The sequence below is a fragment of the Octodon degus genome, unplaced genomic scaffold (assembly GCF_000260255.1).
Source record: "Octodon degus isolate 3935 unplaced genomic scaffold, OctDeg1.0 scaffold00044, whole genome shotgun sequence".
NCBI classification, from domain to species: domain Eukaryota; kingdom Metazoa; phylum Chordata; class Mammalia; order Rodentia; family Octodontidae; genus Octodon; species Octodon degus.
The window spans coordinates 12,646,450-12,661,280 of NW_004524620.1; the positions used below are offsets into that span (position 1 = coordinate 12,646,450).

Genomic DNA, 14,831 nt, shown 5'->3' on the forward strand with positions numbered 1-14,831 from the left:
CGGTCCCTGATGCTTTTGCTAAGCTTGTTCTAAGTAGGTGCTTTAGACCACTGAGCCATCTCTCCAGCCCCGCATATTGCATTTTGCCTAATTTTTTTTCTATTTCAATTGATACGTCATGTTGTTCTTCTTCTTTAGTGTTTTATTGTGATGAATTACATTAATTGGTTTTTAAGTAAAGAATCAACCTTGTATTCCTGGGATAAATCCCTCTTTCTTTCTTTTTTTTTTTTTTTTTTGTGGAACTGGGGATTGAACTCAGCCCCTTGTGCTTGCCAGGGAAGCGCTTATTCCACTGAGCCATCTCCCCGGCAGCCCGTTATAAACCCCTCTTGATCTTGGTGCTAAACTGCTTCATGGGTAAGTTCTTAGTCGTGGACACTCTTTGTATGGATTGCTGGCTTGATTCGTCAGAGTGTCTTGAAGGCCTTTACTTCTTTTTCGCGAGGCCCACTTATCTGCAGTATTCTTTTCTCTTTCATTCCTGTCTTCTGTTTGGTGTTTGTACAGTGTAATAATTATGGTGTTAGACAAGGACTTGGGAAATGGCCCCTCACCTACTGTTCACTGGAAGACATTATGTGGGATTGAAATTACTTCTTTTTTAATGTTGGGTAGCATTCATTAGTGAAATATTGTGGCCCTAAAAGTTTCTAATAGTACCTAACTTTTTAAACATATGATATGTAGGTAATAGTAACTGTTGTAGTGCCTAGTCTATGATTTAATTGGTTGGCTTCATCTCAGTGGGTTATGATTTTTTTGGTTTCTTTCTGTGCTTGGTAATTTTTGGCTGGATGCCACTTACTGAAAGTTTTACTTTGTTGGGTACTAGGTATTTTTTGTGTTCCTGTAAACATGCTTGAGTTTTATTCTGGGGCAGTTAAGTTACTTGAACTCATTTTGGTCCTTTTGGGTTTTAAAATTTGATGGTTGCAGTTAGGTCCATGATTTACATAGAGCTAGTTGTGTCTTCTAAATGTGCAATGTTCGGTAAAGCACAAGGTTTTCCGGTCTAGCTGGTGACGTAGGGCGCTGCTGCAGCCCTGAATGGGCACGCAGACCCTTCCTTATCGTTCTTTGTGTTGTCTCCCTAGCCTATGGGAACTTCCTCTCGCTCTGGCATTGACACTACAGTGCCAAATACCCATGGAGGCTCATCTCAGGCTCTAGAGCTGTGTGTCTGTGTGTCGCTCTCCCTCTGTTGGGGTACTTCGCCCCACAAGTCCTAACTGCTTCTATCCCTTGGGCTCTAATCTTCACCTTGGGGAACCTACCAGTCTCCACCAGAGTTCCCATTTCCAGAGCTGCACCAGGAGACTCCGAGGCTGTATTGCTCCCTAAGGCAATATTGGGCTTTTCTTATCTCCTGACTCTCAGGAGTTGGTGTACTTCTTTGCTTGTTATTCAGCATCTTAAAAACCATAACTTTGTTCTATTTTTTCACTTTTTGTGTATATGGGCAGAATGTTAAAGCAATCCATATTACTGAGTCTAGTCAAGAAGCAGAAATCTGGGTGCTGGGCACTGAATTCACATTCGCACTTACATGGAGCAAAACAGCTTTTGAGTCCCTCTATGGGAATGTCATTAGATAGCTCTGATTCCTCATCTCCCCAAAACCCCAACAATCACTTGATTCCTAGGGGTTAAATGAATGTGTTTAACTCTCAGTTTGGAATTTTCTTCCAAGCTCCTAACACTTATGCTTCCAGCTTGATGTTAGCTGTTTTGATGTTGGCGCTGGTGTGGGCAAAGTTAGGTATAGCTAGATTACTGCTTGTATGAGAGAGATTTTAACAGTACCAATGATAGGATTTATTCTGATTTTATGCATTGTCTTGGTTGCTCTTCTCTCATTGCTGGGACAAATACATGACACTCAAAATTAGGGAAGGAAAGATTTATTTAGCTCAGTTACTGGAGGTTTCAGTCCATACTTAGCTGGCTCCAAGGCAGAGTGGCACATGGCAGAGAGCAGCCTTTCATGACTGCATGAGGCTTTGGGGGGAAAACCAGGCACAAACCATAGCATGCATATTAAAATATGAAACGTTATTCTACCTGTAACCAAAGAAATTGGGTATTTGGAGTACAGGAATTTCTAACCAGTTAGATATGAAGGCAAAGTCAAAGAAGGCCCCAAGTTGGGTCTGGGCAACTGCGAGGGTGACATTTCCCATTTGGAATGGGCAGAGCCTCTTGTTTGACTTGTCTAAAAATACATCCTGCATGATCGAATAAACTAACAAACTGGAGGAGGAAAAATGAATAGCTCAAATGTTCAGTTTTTCCTGATTTTGTTGGATATATTTTCAGAATAATAAAATTGACATGAAGATTTAAATATACCATTAAATTTCTTCAATATTGGCAGATTTTTATTTATATGTAGCCAATTTTATTAACAATAATGCCCCTTTCATTAAAAAAATTGAAACTAAATATTAGACCTGCAGGTGCAAAGGGAAGAGTTCTTAAAACTGTGAACTCATCAACAGTTCTAAAAATAAGGTAAACTCAGATATCAGAATCAGACACCCAAAATGTTCATAGCGATTATGTTGTCACCTTTCTCTGGCACACCAGGAGGTCATGAAGAACAGGCACACAGGGCGAGACTATTAAATTTAATATAAAATGTAGACGTGTGTAGAACCTACATATTTATATATATAACCCTTCATGGCAAGTTTCCTGGGAAAGGCCACTTGTAACTTGTATATGTAGATGCTAGAATGTCCAAGCCCAGTCAAAAGCTTGCTTATTTAGCTAGGACAGAGGTTACCTAGGCTTTGAAGCTTTGACAGCTGTCAGTGAACAGCACAGAAGTACGTCGTAAAGGCGGGCATTCTGGTCCTGTGAGCAGAGCAGGGCAGATGCATCTGCTCACAGAGAACTGTGCATTGTAAGACGGGCACTCGGGATCGCACCGCATGGTGACAGAGGGCAGGCACCGCCACAGCACTGCCTTCCCCCGCGCGAAGCATGCCGCACGGTGCCAGTTGCCCCCACACCTGGGCCTCTGAAACACTTCCCTGCGCCCTGCTTGGAGGAGATGCAAACGGGAAGCCCTCCCCGTCTCATCTTGCTAAGAATTTATCAGAGAACAAGACAAGCTTTTATGGACATACAACAGAGTTATTTTTTATTACCATATAGAAAATTAAAATGTTAATATTTTCCTATATTGTTTTTTGTTAAGTGAAAAGCTCAATTTCTGACACTATCAACTGAGATCTATCAAGCGATGCTAAGAGTTGATATGTGAAAAAATGTTCCCTTCGATGAACATATTGTGAGTACCCCAGGCTGAGTGGAGTGAAATGGATTCTCAGGTTCAGGGCTCCTAAGCACTGCTAACGGGCCCTGCAGATTGCCGGGCACGGGGCACCCCATACGGGCCATCACTGCCTGTCTTTTCTTAGGCTCCTTGCTCAGGGGATATCTTACTAGGCTAATGGATTGTCAGTGATGTTTGAATTTATTAGTCCCTCATCTGGGGCACAACACTAAGAGACATTTAAAAATTGCTTGTAGAATAAAGTAGTGAATTTGCTGATTTCCTAGCGGCCTGTCCAGGTCCATCAGACCTTGTCATGATGCAAGAGTGAAGAGTGCGGTGCCGCCACTCAGCCTGCGTTCCTTGACTAGGCAAGTGCAGAGGGGCGCTAAAGACCCCCTTCTCCATCTCCCTCCCCCCGTAATCTTCAGGGCTCCTCCGCCTCCATGCTCTTCTCCTGGGAGCCTTGCAAAGCCACCTCCTCAGCCACAAGCCAGGGTAGGGCCCCAGCGCCCCGTGTGGGTTCTCAGCGAAGCAAGAGGGAGGCAGCCGAGCCACGTGGGTCCTCCGGGCTGCTTGCCTTTTGCTTGCACTTTATTTGACCCGTGGGTAAACAAAGACTTTCTATTTGTAGCAGCCCCATTGTTTTCAGTGCTTTGAATTTCCTTTGCCAGCTTAAAACTTCACATCGGTTTGCAAAGCATTTAAGGCTGTAAGCGGTTTTAGCACTTCTTGTGAGCCTTTTCTACTGTCCTCTTGCATTCCAGTATTCTTACATGCCATCAGTTCTTAGCTTTCTGAAATTCAGCCTTTTCTTCAACAGTGCATGACATTAAAAACAGCTACAAGGCTATGGTGTGAGTGGAATTCTCAATATTTTAGAGAACTTGATAAATGTAACCATTTAATGGCAAGAATCAAGACAATCTGTCTCCTTCCGTCACAAAGTAAGGAGCTGGGGGCCTTGAAGTGTTTAAAAACACAATTTTAAACAATCTTTCAGTTCTTATTCTTTAGAAATTTGGGATAGAGGAAGAAAGTATAATTTACAGACACCTGCTATGTTCAGGTGACACATTCACTTTGGTCACCTTCCATGTTGCTGAGGCACAATGCCCAAAGCCCACACTTAGGGCGAAGAGCTTTCTTGTGTCTTGGTTGTAAAGGTTTCAGTCCATGGGTGGCAGGCTCATCGGAGGAGCCCACAGCCACCGCGGCAGTGCGGAGCCTGGCGTCCGCGTTCCCGGCACGTTTCCAACACCCGAGGCCTTCCCGGGACCACTCGGTCCCAGCCTTTGCATCTATTCACAACAATGTCTGGAAGTTTCCTGTTACTGTTTCTCACAAACAAGAATACTGGAGATCAGAGAAGTTAGATAACTTCTGTGATTCACTTCTTTAACTAAACTCTCCCAGAAGGCAAGATGGTAATGTTGAAGTTCAGAGAAGTTGGATGATTTGAGGGTTTTTATGGAAAATAAATTGTTCTAATGACAGAGTGATAATGTGCAGGGCTGCAAGGATCTGGAGACCAAGACGCTTATGTACATGCTGGGGAGCTTTTCAGAACTTGGGCTCTGTCCGCTCCTCCTATGCTTCTTTTATTTATTTGGTACAGGGTCTCGCTCCACCCTAGCACAGCATGCAGTACTGGGGATCGAACCCTGGACCTTGTGCTTGCCAGGGGGGTGCTTAGACTGCCGAGCTACCTCTCCAGCCCTCCTTGTGCTTCTCAAAGGCTGCATTTCTGCATCATAAAATCCCCTTTGCCTATGTCACGAGCTGTGGCTGCAGGAGTGGGTGGTATATTTAGATGGAAGTGAAGCTCTGTAGTGCCCTGTGACTGTGAGGCCTTGTCACAGGCGGAGTTCTGACTGGTAGGCCTAGTGGTGTGCTTGGGTGTGTGTGATCTTCCCTAACTTTCTTTAAAATACCCACTTCTAATAGACTTAGGCTCTGTTCAAATATCACGTGGTTTCTCTTATGTGAGAAACTCAAAATATAAGTAAGGAGCAAAATAAGAGATGGAACGTGGAAACTGGGAGCTGTGTCTTTGGCAGATGAGACGAGAGGGGGCCCAAGAGCTGGGGCAGGGCTGAGGAGAGCCCGGCCTATGGCAGCAGCCCAGGACCACAGCCACCACGCACTGTGAACGCCCACCAGCAAAACACAAAACTGAGGAAAAAATGATGTGTAGCAAAGTGATCTGTGGTTCAGGCAGTTTTCTGAAAGAATGTTCAAAAAAAGAGGAGCTGTGTGTGAGAAAATGAAACTAGCCCCGGCTGGGCCGCTCACTACCTGCAGCACTAGCTGCGGGAGTGTGGCACAGAGTCGTGCTGGAAGGCCGGGCTTCTGCCTCCCTCCGGGGCCTGAGCGCATGAAGGCAAATGCGTGGTCCCTTCCGCCTATCTCTCCTCCTTATCCAAAATAATATGCCAGGGAGAAGTCCAAGCTCTGATATCATAAATTCATCCTTTGAACATTAGAATGTATTTTTATGTTTTAATTCAATGCAAATGCTCTAATTCCAGGAAATTTGATGATACAAGACCATTTTAAATACAAAAAGGGAAACTTCCCAATCTGTTTTTCAACATAGCAAAAGTCATGTTCTCTTACAAAGGCCGAATCTTCCTACAGGAACCAATGGCGGGGGAGGTAGAAACTTTAATTGGCTTTCCCATTTCAAGCACATACAAAAACAATTGTCAGTTTTTGAGGTCTGCTAAGTCACTCCTTTGAGTGGGAGGTAATTGATAACTTCGTGTCGAAGGCCTGCTTCTAAGACTGCTCTGTTTCCTCCTAGCGGACGACACGGTGGTTGCCATCCCCTATGGAAGCCGACACGTTCGCCTCGTCTTGAAAGGCCCCGATCACTTACGTGAGTCCAGTGGGCTGGGCAGGAGTGGGCTGGGGGAGGCACTTGGAAATGTTGTCCATTATTTTTTTTTTTTTTTGCTCCCAGAAGGGCTTAAAACACAAGAGTAAGCATCTCTCCACGCTATCATAATACGGCCTTCTGAGTGCTTCTGTTTATCTTTTGGAAACTTCTGTGGTAATTATCTCTAACCACAGTCAGCCTGAAAAACACAAATGGATGGTCCCAGCGGGTTGGTCCTGGGTTAAGCACATGTTGATGCTTTTGTGAATGTTATTTTTCATTCTGTCTCTTGTTTCTCTCGAGTCTCTTTTTCTTATCTTTTTTCTTTTCCTCCCTCCAACATTTCCTTCTACGTTCTTTTACTTCCTAACTTCATGTTTCACTACTTAATCAACTCAGAGAAACGTAGAGGAACCTTAACACTTGGCATTTAAAGAAAACGTTGCAGGGTAATTAAGTGCACCAGGCATGAATTCACGGCCCTCATATCTTGGAATTCAAGACCAAAAGTCGCCAAGAATGCGAAGATCAAGTGGTAGCGTGGGGCCGGGGCGAGGCCTGCTGTGCTCTCATACCACGGCAACAACACTCAGCTGTATTATTTTTGTTACTGCTTTGTCCCGTTTCGATGCAGGTCTATCAATTCTAATAAGAAAATTGTAGGATATAAACGAAGGGAGGGTGTTCTGGCTCATCTGTGAAACTCAGGCTCACCGAGAGACCCCATTCAACTGGCCCCTCAGCACTCCTGTTCTCCCCCGGCCTGCTTGCCCCCGACTCCCACGAGGCCATGGGTCCTCTCCTCCTGTTCCACTCACATGCCTGTGAAGCTGAGTTAGGTAGCAGGCTTAGTGTTTGGCAGTAGGTTTATAAATGAAATCATGCTAGGAAGGTAAACAAGGGGAAGGCAAATCAGAGCATGTGAAAACATGGCTTTTATAAAAATAAAAACATATTCCTTCTAAAAATAAAAATAAATACATTCCATTAAAGAAATGGAATGTGCCGGGTCATGTGAAATAAAAGAATAAACAGGGTACAGTTTAAACCAAACCAAAACTCACTGATAAGTCACCTTATTTGGAACCAAATTCTTTCTGAATCCTGAACAACCCCATAAAGTAAGTATTCACTGTCAAAAGACAATATACGAGCGTGACCACCACCATGTAAATGATTTGTTTTTCCCCCCGAGGCTTGCACAGCACTGACTGCTGGTCACACAAGCCCACTCAAAGTAGTATTGTTGTGAGCACCGACAGACACTTAAATGAAATGTGCACGCCGTGGCCATCACCACTCTGGGAATGGCTTGCCACTGCAGAACATTTAAAAGAAAAATTATTTTCAGAAATATATGGGCTTCCCACAGCAGCTAAGTATGTGGTCACCGAGAAACTGAGGACTTGTTTGGTTTCATTCTCCTAAGGGCTTGATGGGCAGAGCCACAAATGATAACCACAAATGATGACGAGCGGCCTGAATTTTTATCCCCCTTCGACGTGCTGTGGGTAGCCTACGTGTAGCTAGAAACAGTGCTGTTTCATTTTGTGTGTTTGGCACATAACTCAGCAAAGCAAGCGTGGGAGTGAGCAGTGCCCTGTTTTGTTCTTGCTCTCTTGCCCTTCATTCCCAGAAGCTGGTTCAGTGTAAGGCTGACGAAACATTGGGCCAGATCGGAGCCCGCCGAGGCATCTGGTCCAGCCAGCTCGCTCTTAATGCAGTACCTCGAGAAGGACAGCGGGAGCATTCTGGGTGAAGCTGAGTCAGATGCTTGGATTCAGCTTAGACCCCGGGATTTTCCCCAGACTAAGTTGATTCATGTTCTGGAAATCTCTCTGCAACTGCATGCTAGGCAACTTGGGGGGGCGAAAACTGGATGAACGAGACCCAGCTCCGGTGCTTTCTTCTGTTAACAATAGCTGATGCCCTCCGCCAGTGTGCCCGCAGGGTGGTCTGTGTTCTCCTGTAGGGTCCGCTCGGGCCTGAAGCCGGACATGCTGCCAAGCATAGCTCTAGAGACTTCATCTGAGAGTCTCTGTCATTAGTGGAAGGCCAGTGCTTTCCACCTGTTAATAGCCCATCTAGTGGAGAACTCACAGTACAGGACCTCTAAGAAAATAGAGTACAAAGACAGTACAAAGGCCCTGGTACCTTGTTCCTTCTAGAGACCTTCAAGCCACTGATGACCCAGATGCTACGCAACAAAAGGCGTGAGCCACGCTATTCGATTGAAGCTGGGTAAGGAGCTCTGACTGTACCCAAGCCCCCGATCGTCCTGCTGCAGAATTGCTACCAAAACCTAGAGCCTCCGTCCGCCCATCTTCCTTCATCCAGCAACACTTACTCTAAATCATTTGAGAACTTAGCGTCCTCTGGCCCACTCATCATAGCCACCATCGTCCCCAAAATGCTCTTATCTCTTACGACAAAAGATGCTTCGTAGATTTCGATGCTCCACAAATCAAATTCTTCTTTCTATCTTAAGCACTTATGAAACATCCCCTATACGTACAACATTGGAGTATCAGAATGATATTAAAAGGAAGCATGAAAATGGACAGCCCTTGTCCCTGAAGCCACTACAGTTTTCTTGAGTGATAGCATATAGTAGTAAGCCACCAAAAGTATTTTAAAAATAAATGCAGAATATATCGTCACACAGACACTGAGGCAGCTCAGAGGTGCGCGAGTCTCGTAAAGCAGCACGAGAAAGTGGAGAAATAGCCCAGGCTGATGGCCATTACGACGCAGATCCACAAAGTAGCTGTAGAAGACGGACCAGCCAAAGGGACAGAGCTGTGACACAGTGCGGCACCCACAGGAGCTCATCTGGAACATCAAAGACGTAGTTGGGGCTCCTCGAATGCTTTGGCTAATAAGTCTTAAAATAACTTTATTCGCACCATGTACTCTGCACTGCCTGTATGTTCCTTTACGTCACGATAGCAAATTTGCTGGCCCGATAATGAGCGCCGCTTCTCCTCTGCACCCTTCTCCATTTTGCTGTGTGCGTGGTGCTTGCCTGTGATCTGTGTGGGCCAGGAACATGCTTCTCCCCTCTTCATATTCTTGATATGCAGATCTGGAAACCAAAACCCTCCAGGGGGCTAAAGGTGAAAACAGCCTCAGCTCTACGGGCACCTTTCTTGTGGATAATTCCAGTGTGGACTTCCAGAAATATCCAGACAAAGAGACACTGAGAATGACTGGACCGCTGACAGCAGATTTTATCGTCAAGGTGAGCTCTTTTAAATCTCTTACATTCAGGCTACACGACAGCGATGGCGCTTAGGATCTCCCACAGGGAGAGAGACTTTAAGTTTCCCATATGTTTTAGTTAGTGGCTCATCATTGTGACCAAGACACTTGACATAAGTAGCTAAAAGCAGGAAAGGTTTGGCTCATGGTCTCAGCTTTCCACTCGTGGTCAGGAAGCTCCACTGCCTAGGCCTGTGGCCAGCCAGAACCATGGTGGAAGAGTGTGGCCCAGCAAAGCTGGATACCTCATGGCAGCCAAGAGCCTGAGAAAGATGAGAATGCCTTCAAAGAAGGCGACAAAGAGGAGGCAGAGGTCACAAGTTCCAGCCCCAGGATGCAGTCTGTCCAGCTAGGTTCCATGCCCTCAATTTTTATTGACTGCCTAGGGTGCCACTGAATTGTGCTATCAGTGGACAACCTTCTGATGAAATTAAAGCCCTTGTGACCCAGTCGCCTTCCACCAGCCCCACTTCTTCACAGGTGACATTTGGGGGAACAGTCTGGATCCAGCTCACACAGAATATATTTGGTGAACCTGTTCATTGTCCAGGAAATGCTTAGTTTAAGGGTGTTGAACTAACTACATCTTGGACTTTACCAGCACATAGAGTATATGTGTACATATACATGTATCCATATGCACATGGTGGGAAAACATGTGCATGTAAACTCCACCAAGAAGCGATGGTATCCAATTATGATGGAGTCATTGACTTGTATGGGGGAACCCAGTAAGCAAGAAACACAAGCCGATAGTCCATAGACTCGACCAACCAACACACTTTCAATAGCAAGTTCTATTTTCTCTCTTACTGGCAACAGAACCAACTTGCTTCCTTCTCTCAGAGCTTCCCTACTCGTTGAGGTAATATAAAACACATTGCTGGAAGCAACCAGCACATTCTATTGGAAAAATGCACACGCTGGGAAAACATTTGGGAATCACAGTGAAATAAAACATATTTTTTTCCTTCAGTAGATCAGGAAGACCTGAAAGATTTCAGCTGTAAAGCTGTAAAACTTGTAATGTGTCCAAGACTCTATAAATTTTTGTATCATGGGACTTGGAGCCAGAGGACATTTGATTTAAGCTAGGACTAGATGACCCCAGGGCAGCTGCAAGGAAGGATGCACGTGGGAAGCTGCGACAGGCGGCAGGGCTGATGGAAGAAGGCTCTGGAACACTGCCTTCAGCGTCTGCCGGGTGGCGCTTTGGTCCCATCTGGGTGCCAGCCACATGAACGTACTCCATTAGGGTCATGCACAGAATGATCCTGTGGGCAAGTGCATGCTTTCCATCGAGCAAGCAGAGCCAGTAAGGAAGTGAGACACATCGCTCGGATGTTCTTGAGCAGACCATGTGCACTGTAGTAATTTAGCTAATGGCCCGCGAGAGTTGACACCCGCACTGAAAATGCAGCGTGACAGTCAGGGGAATTTTCTCTGTCCCGCTGCTTTGTACACATCACAGCTGCGGGATGTCCTGCGGTCATAGTGAGCTCGGTGTTTGTAAAGCTGAACTCATCTAGCTCCAGAAACCCACCTTACCTCCTTCCATCCTTATCTTGCAGAGAAGTGCGCTATTTACCCAGCCCATCAGAAGCCTTTATCTCATGTATGTCTCTGGTCAAACACTAGGCCTTGACCGTCAGCTCTGCCTTCCTTCAGTTCTTCCCGGGCCATCCGGCCGCTTCCTGATTGCCCATTCTTCTTCTTGCTACCCCGTCGTAGCTGAGCCCCTTGGTTTCCTCGCCTGACCTGATGGACTCTGAATTCATTTTCCAATCTTTAGAACTCAAAAAGAGCTCCAAAGCCACGCACCCACAGTGGTCCACCATCCTGCATGGTCCCTCAGCCCTACTCAGAGCTCTGCATGAAAATGAAATCCCCAGCGCAGCATGCGCTCTGATGATCCCGATTCCCCCCCTGCCGCCCGCGCCATTGATCCGGCCCGTGTCCCGCTGAATGGTCCTCAGGGCCGCTAGCACCTTCTTCCTGCACACTCACAGCCTCTGCCCAGTGCAGCTCTCTCTACCCAGGATGCTCTTCTGTCTTCCTCTTGCTCCCTTTTCACGCATTCCCATTTGTTCTTTAGGATTCCTTCCTTGCAGAGGCGCTCAGGGAATTCAGCCTGAACCTCTGTCTCCTTCACCTGCCTCTCTCCTGTTTCTAAGGTGAGGCGCTGTGCTGTGTGGTCTTCACAGCTCACAAGTGGAAACCCTGAAGCATCAACAAATGCTGGGTGAATGGAGGGCGGCGCTGTCAGCGCCTGCTGGCAGCCGGGCGGATGCTGTGCGCTCAGGCTTGGCCGCCAAGAGAGGGGCTTGTGTCGGTTCGTGTGCTTGGTTGGCCAGGCCGAGCAGCCAGGCCCTTCCACCCCGCATGCTTCAGTGTCCTGTGTGACTTGTGAGAGCGTATCGTTTCCCTCTAAAATTTCTTTAGAAAATATCCAGCATTAAATAACTGTAAAGTTATTATGAAATAGATTGTGTGAAATTTAAAATGAATTTACACAAACCTGAAGGTAAAACAGATTATATGACAAGATACAGAAACATGACCTTGGTTCAGTGATTTTAAAACAGTTATTTCTGGGCTGGCCAAATAGCTCAGCATATTAAAGCACCTGCAAGCAGGCTCAGGGGCCGGGTTCGATCCCCGGGCCTGCTGTGCTGACCCCGCCCCCGGGCACACTGAGATGGCAGTTGAGACTGGGCGTGGTTGGCATGCGCCTGTGATCCCAGCTCTTGGGAGGCTGTAAACCGGCAGATCACTCTGAGTCAGATCTAGTAGTGAGACCCTGAGCACCCTGTAGACCCCTCCCTAAAATACAAAAGAACAAAAACAGCAAAACAGTTATTTTTATTTTTTCCGAAATAACTGAAAATAAATGACTGCCATTTAATTATTTATTATTTCCCATGATTTAGTTGTTTAAAATTATGCATATACTGAGCTGAGGAGATAGCTCAGCAGTCTAAGCACCTGCCTGGCACATGCAAAGACCTGGACTCAATCCCTGGTACTGCAAGCCATGCTGGCCCTGGAACCCTGGGCACACTGTGCTGGCCCCAAAACTGGATGTAGTGGCACATGCCTGTAATTCCGGTGCTGGGCAGGCTGAGGCAGGAGGACTATAAGTGTGAGCTGAGTAGCAAGACCCTGTACTAAATAAATAAATTTATCAATAAGTAAATTGAAATAATCTCTTCTGGGTTATTATATATTAATAATACATAATTATTAGTATTATTTTATTAGTATTAATTGAATCCTCTTTATAGACTTAAAAGACAGAGTATCTAATTTCACATTAATGAATTTCATTAAAACATTGTATGACTAGTTTGAAGATACCGATATACCAAATATTAGCTATTATTATTCTTATTTTGTTAGGAAATTTTGTCTTCATCTTTCGTAAATTAAAATTTAAAAGTTAAAAAACACTGCAGTCTCTCTCTACAGTCAGTACCACATTTCTGTCTTCACGTCCACTGGTAGCTGCTCGGGTCGGGTGGGGCCGGCTGCGGGGAGCAGCGCCGAGTGCGGGGCCCACGCGCGGCTCTGCCCCGCGTTCTTGCCCGGGACGCTGGGTCGTGTCGCAGCTTGTCCCGGCAGGAGGCGCGCCGCCGCCTAGACCGCTGTCTCCCCGCCACCGCCGCCGCCGCGCGTTGAGCATCTTTTTCACATTCTCGTTGGCCATTTGTATCTTTTTTTTTTTTAAGCGAAATATCTGTTCAGATCATTTGCCGATCATGTTCTTCAGGATATTTGTTTCCTTGCTATTGAGTCATGCTCCTTATATTTTTATTCTTACGTCACAAACTCACTTAATGTAAAGCAGCGACTGGTTAGCAGCACCAGGGTGCCGCGTGTGGCGCTTCCGCTGAGGCAGAGGGCATTTGAGAGTGCATATGAGATGCTTTGGTTGTACAAAATAAGAGCCATTTTGTTGCACTACTTTTTGAAAACTATTTTATTAGGACATCTTCACAGCGCGCAGGGTTTCCAAGCATCTGCGGGCCAGCGCTGCGCTGTTTCCTCTGCCTGCCTCCCCTCTCTCCCTCTCCCCCTCTCCAGGGCACCTTTCCCCACTTGCGTTTATTTTTCAGTTCGCATTTGCAACCTACAATGGTCCATGCTCTGCCCCGCTGCACACCGCGCACACATGTGCGCTCCGGCCCCTAGATGGCGTCTCACATTATCGATGATTCCTCTTGCTGAATAGAAACTTTTATTTTGATTGATTGATTGATTGATTGATTGATTGATTGTATTGAGGACAGGGTGTACAGGGTGTTCAGGGTCTCACTGCATAGATTGGACTCATAGTGATCTGCCTGTGTACAGCCTCCCAAGAGCTGGGATTACAGGCCAAACCAACCACGCCAGGTCTCAACTGCTGTCTCAGAGTGTCCCAGAGGTGGGGCCAGCACAGCAGGCTGGGGATCAAACTCTGGGCCCCTGCGTCTGCCTAAGCAGGCGCCTTAATCCACTGAGCTATTTGGCTAGCCATTTATCTTGATTTTGATGTAATCCTATTTTTAATTTTTTTCTTCTGTTCCTCTTGCTTTTGGTGTCATATAAAAAATCATTGTTTAGACCAAGCTCGTGAAGCTTTTCCTAATTTTTTTCCCTAGGGCTACATCTCAGTTCCTAATCTTTGTGCATGGTTTAAGCTAATGTTTGTGTGCATGGTGCGAGATTTGAATTTTATTAGTCTTCTGCCCAGGTAGATCTAGTTTTGCAGATACCCTATATCAAAGACGCTGACTTTTTTTTTTTTTCAACTTCCTGAAAAATCCACTGACCATAAATGCCTGCATTGATTTCTAGGCTCTCAATTCTGTATTATTGGTTTACATCTATTTTATGCCAGGACTGTGTTTGCAATTCTGATTATTATAGCTTTGCAATACATTTGAAATCAGGTAATGTGATGCCTTTAGTTTTGTTGTCTTTTACTCAGAATTGTTCTTGCTTTAGGGATCACTTATGGTTCCATGAAATTTTAGAATTATTTTTCTCTATTTCTGTGAAAAATGTCATTTAAATTTTGATACTGAATCTGTAATCATATTGTATGTTATGGATATTTGAACAATACTAATTTTCTGATTAATGAACATGTAATATTTTCTCATTGATTTATATCTTAAATTTTATCATCAATGTTCCAATAGTTTTCTGTGTATAGACATTTCACTTTGTTGGTTAAATATATTTCCTTTTATATATATATATATATATTTGTATTTTAGGGAAGGGTCTACAGGGTGTTCAGGGTTTCACTACTAGATCTGACTCATAATGAACATGTAATATTTTCTCATTGATTTATATCTTAAATTTTATCATCAATGTTCCAATAGTTTTCTGTGTATAGACATTTCACTTTGTTGG

General features: G+C 45.2%; 1 protein-coding gene across 1 annotated transcript in view; it reads left to right on the forward strand.

The window, feature by feature from the left end:
- Adamtsl1 (ADAMTS like 1) overlaps positions 1 to 14,831 on the forward strand; it is a 996,797-nt gene that overhangs the window by 746,181 nt on the left and 235,785 nt on the right. Inside the window, exons 7-8 of the mRNA XM_023715857.1 lie at positions 6,090 to 6,164; positions 9,248 to 9,405. Coding sequence (XP_023571625.1) covers positions 6,090 to 6,164; positions 9,248 to 9,405 — 233 coding nt within the window. The remainder of the gene's footprint in view (positions 1 to 6,089; positions 6,165 to 9,247; positions 9,406 to 14,831) is intronic.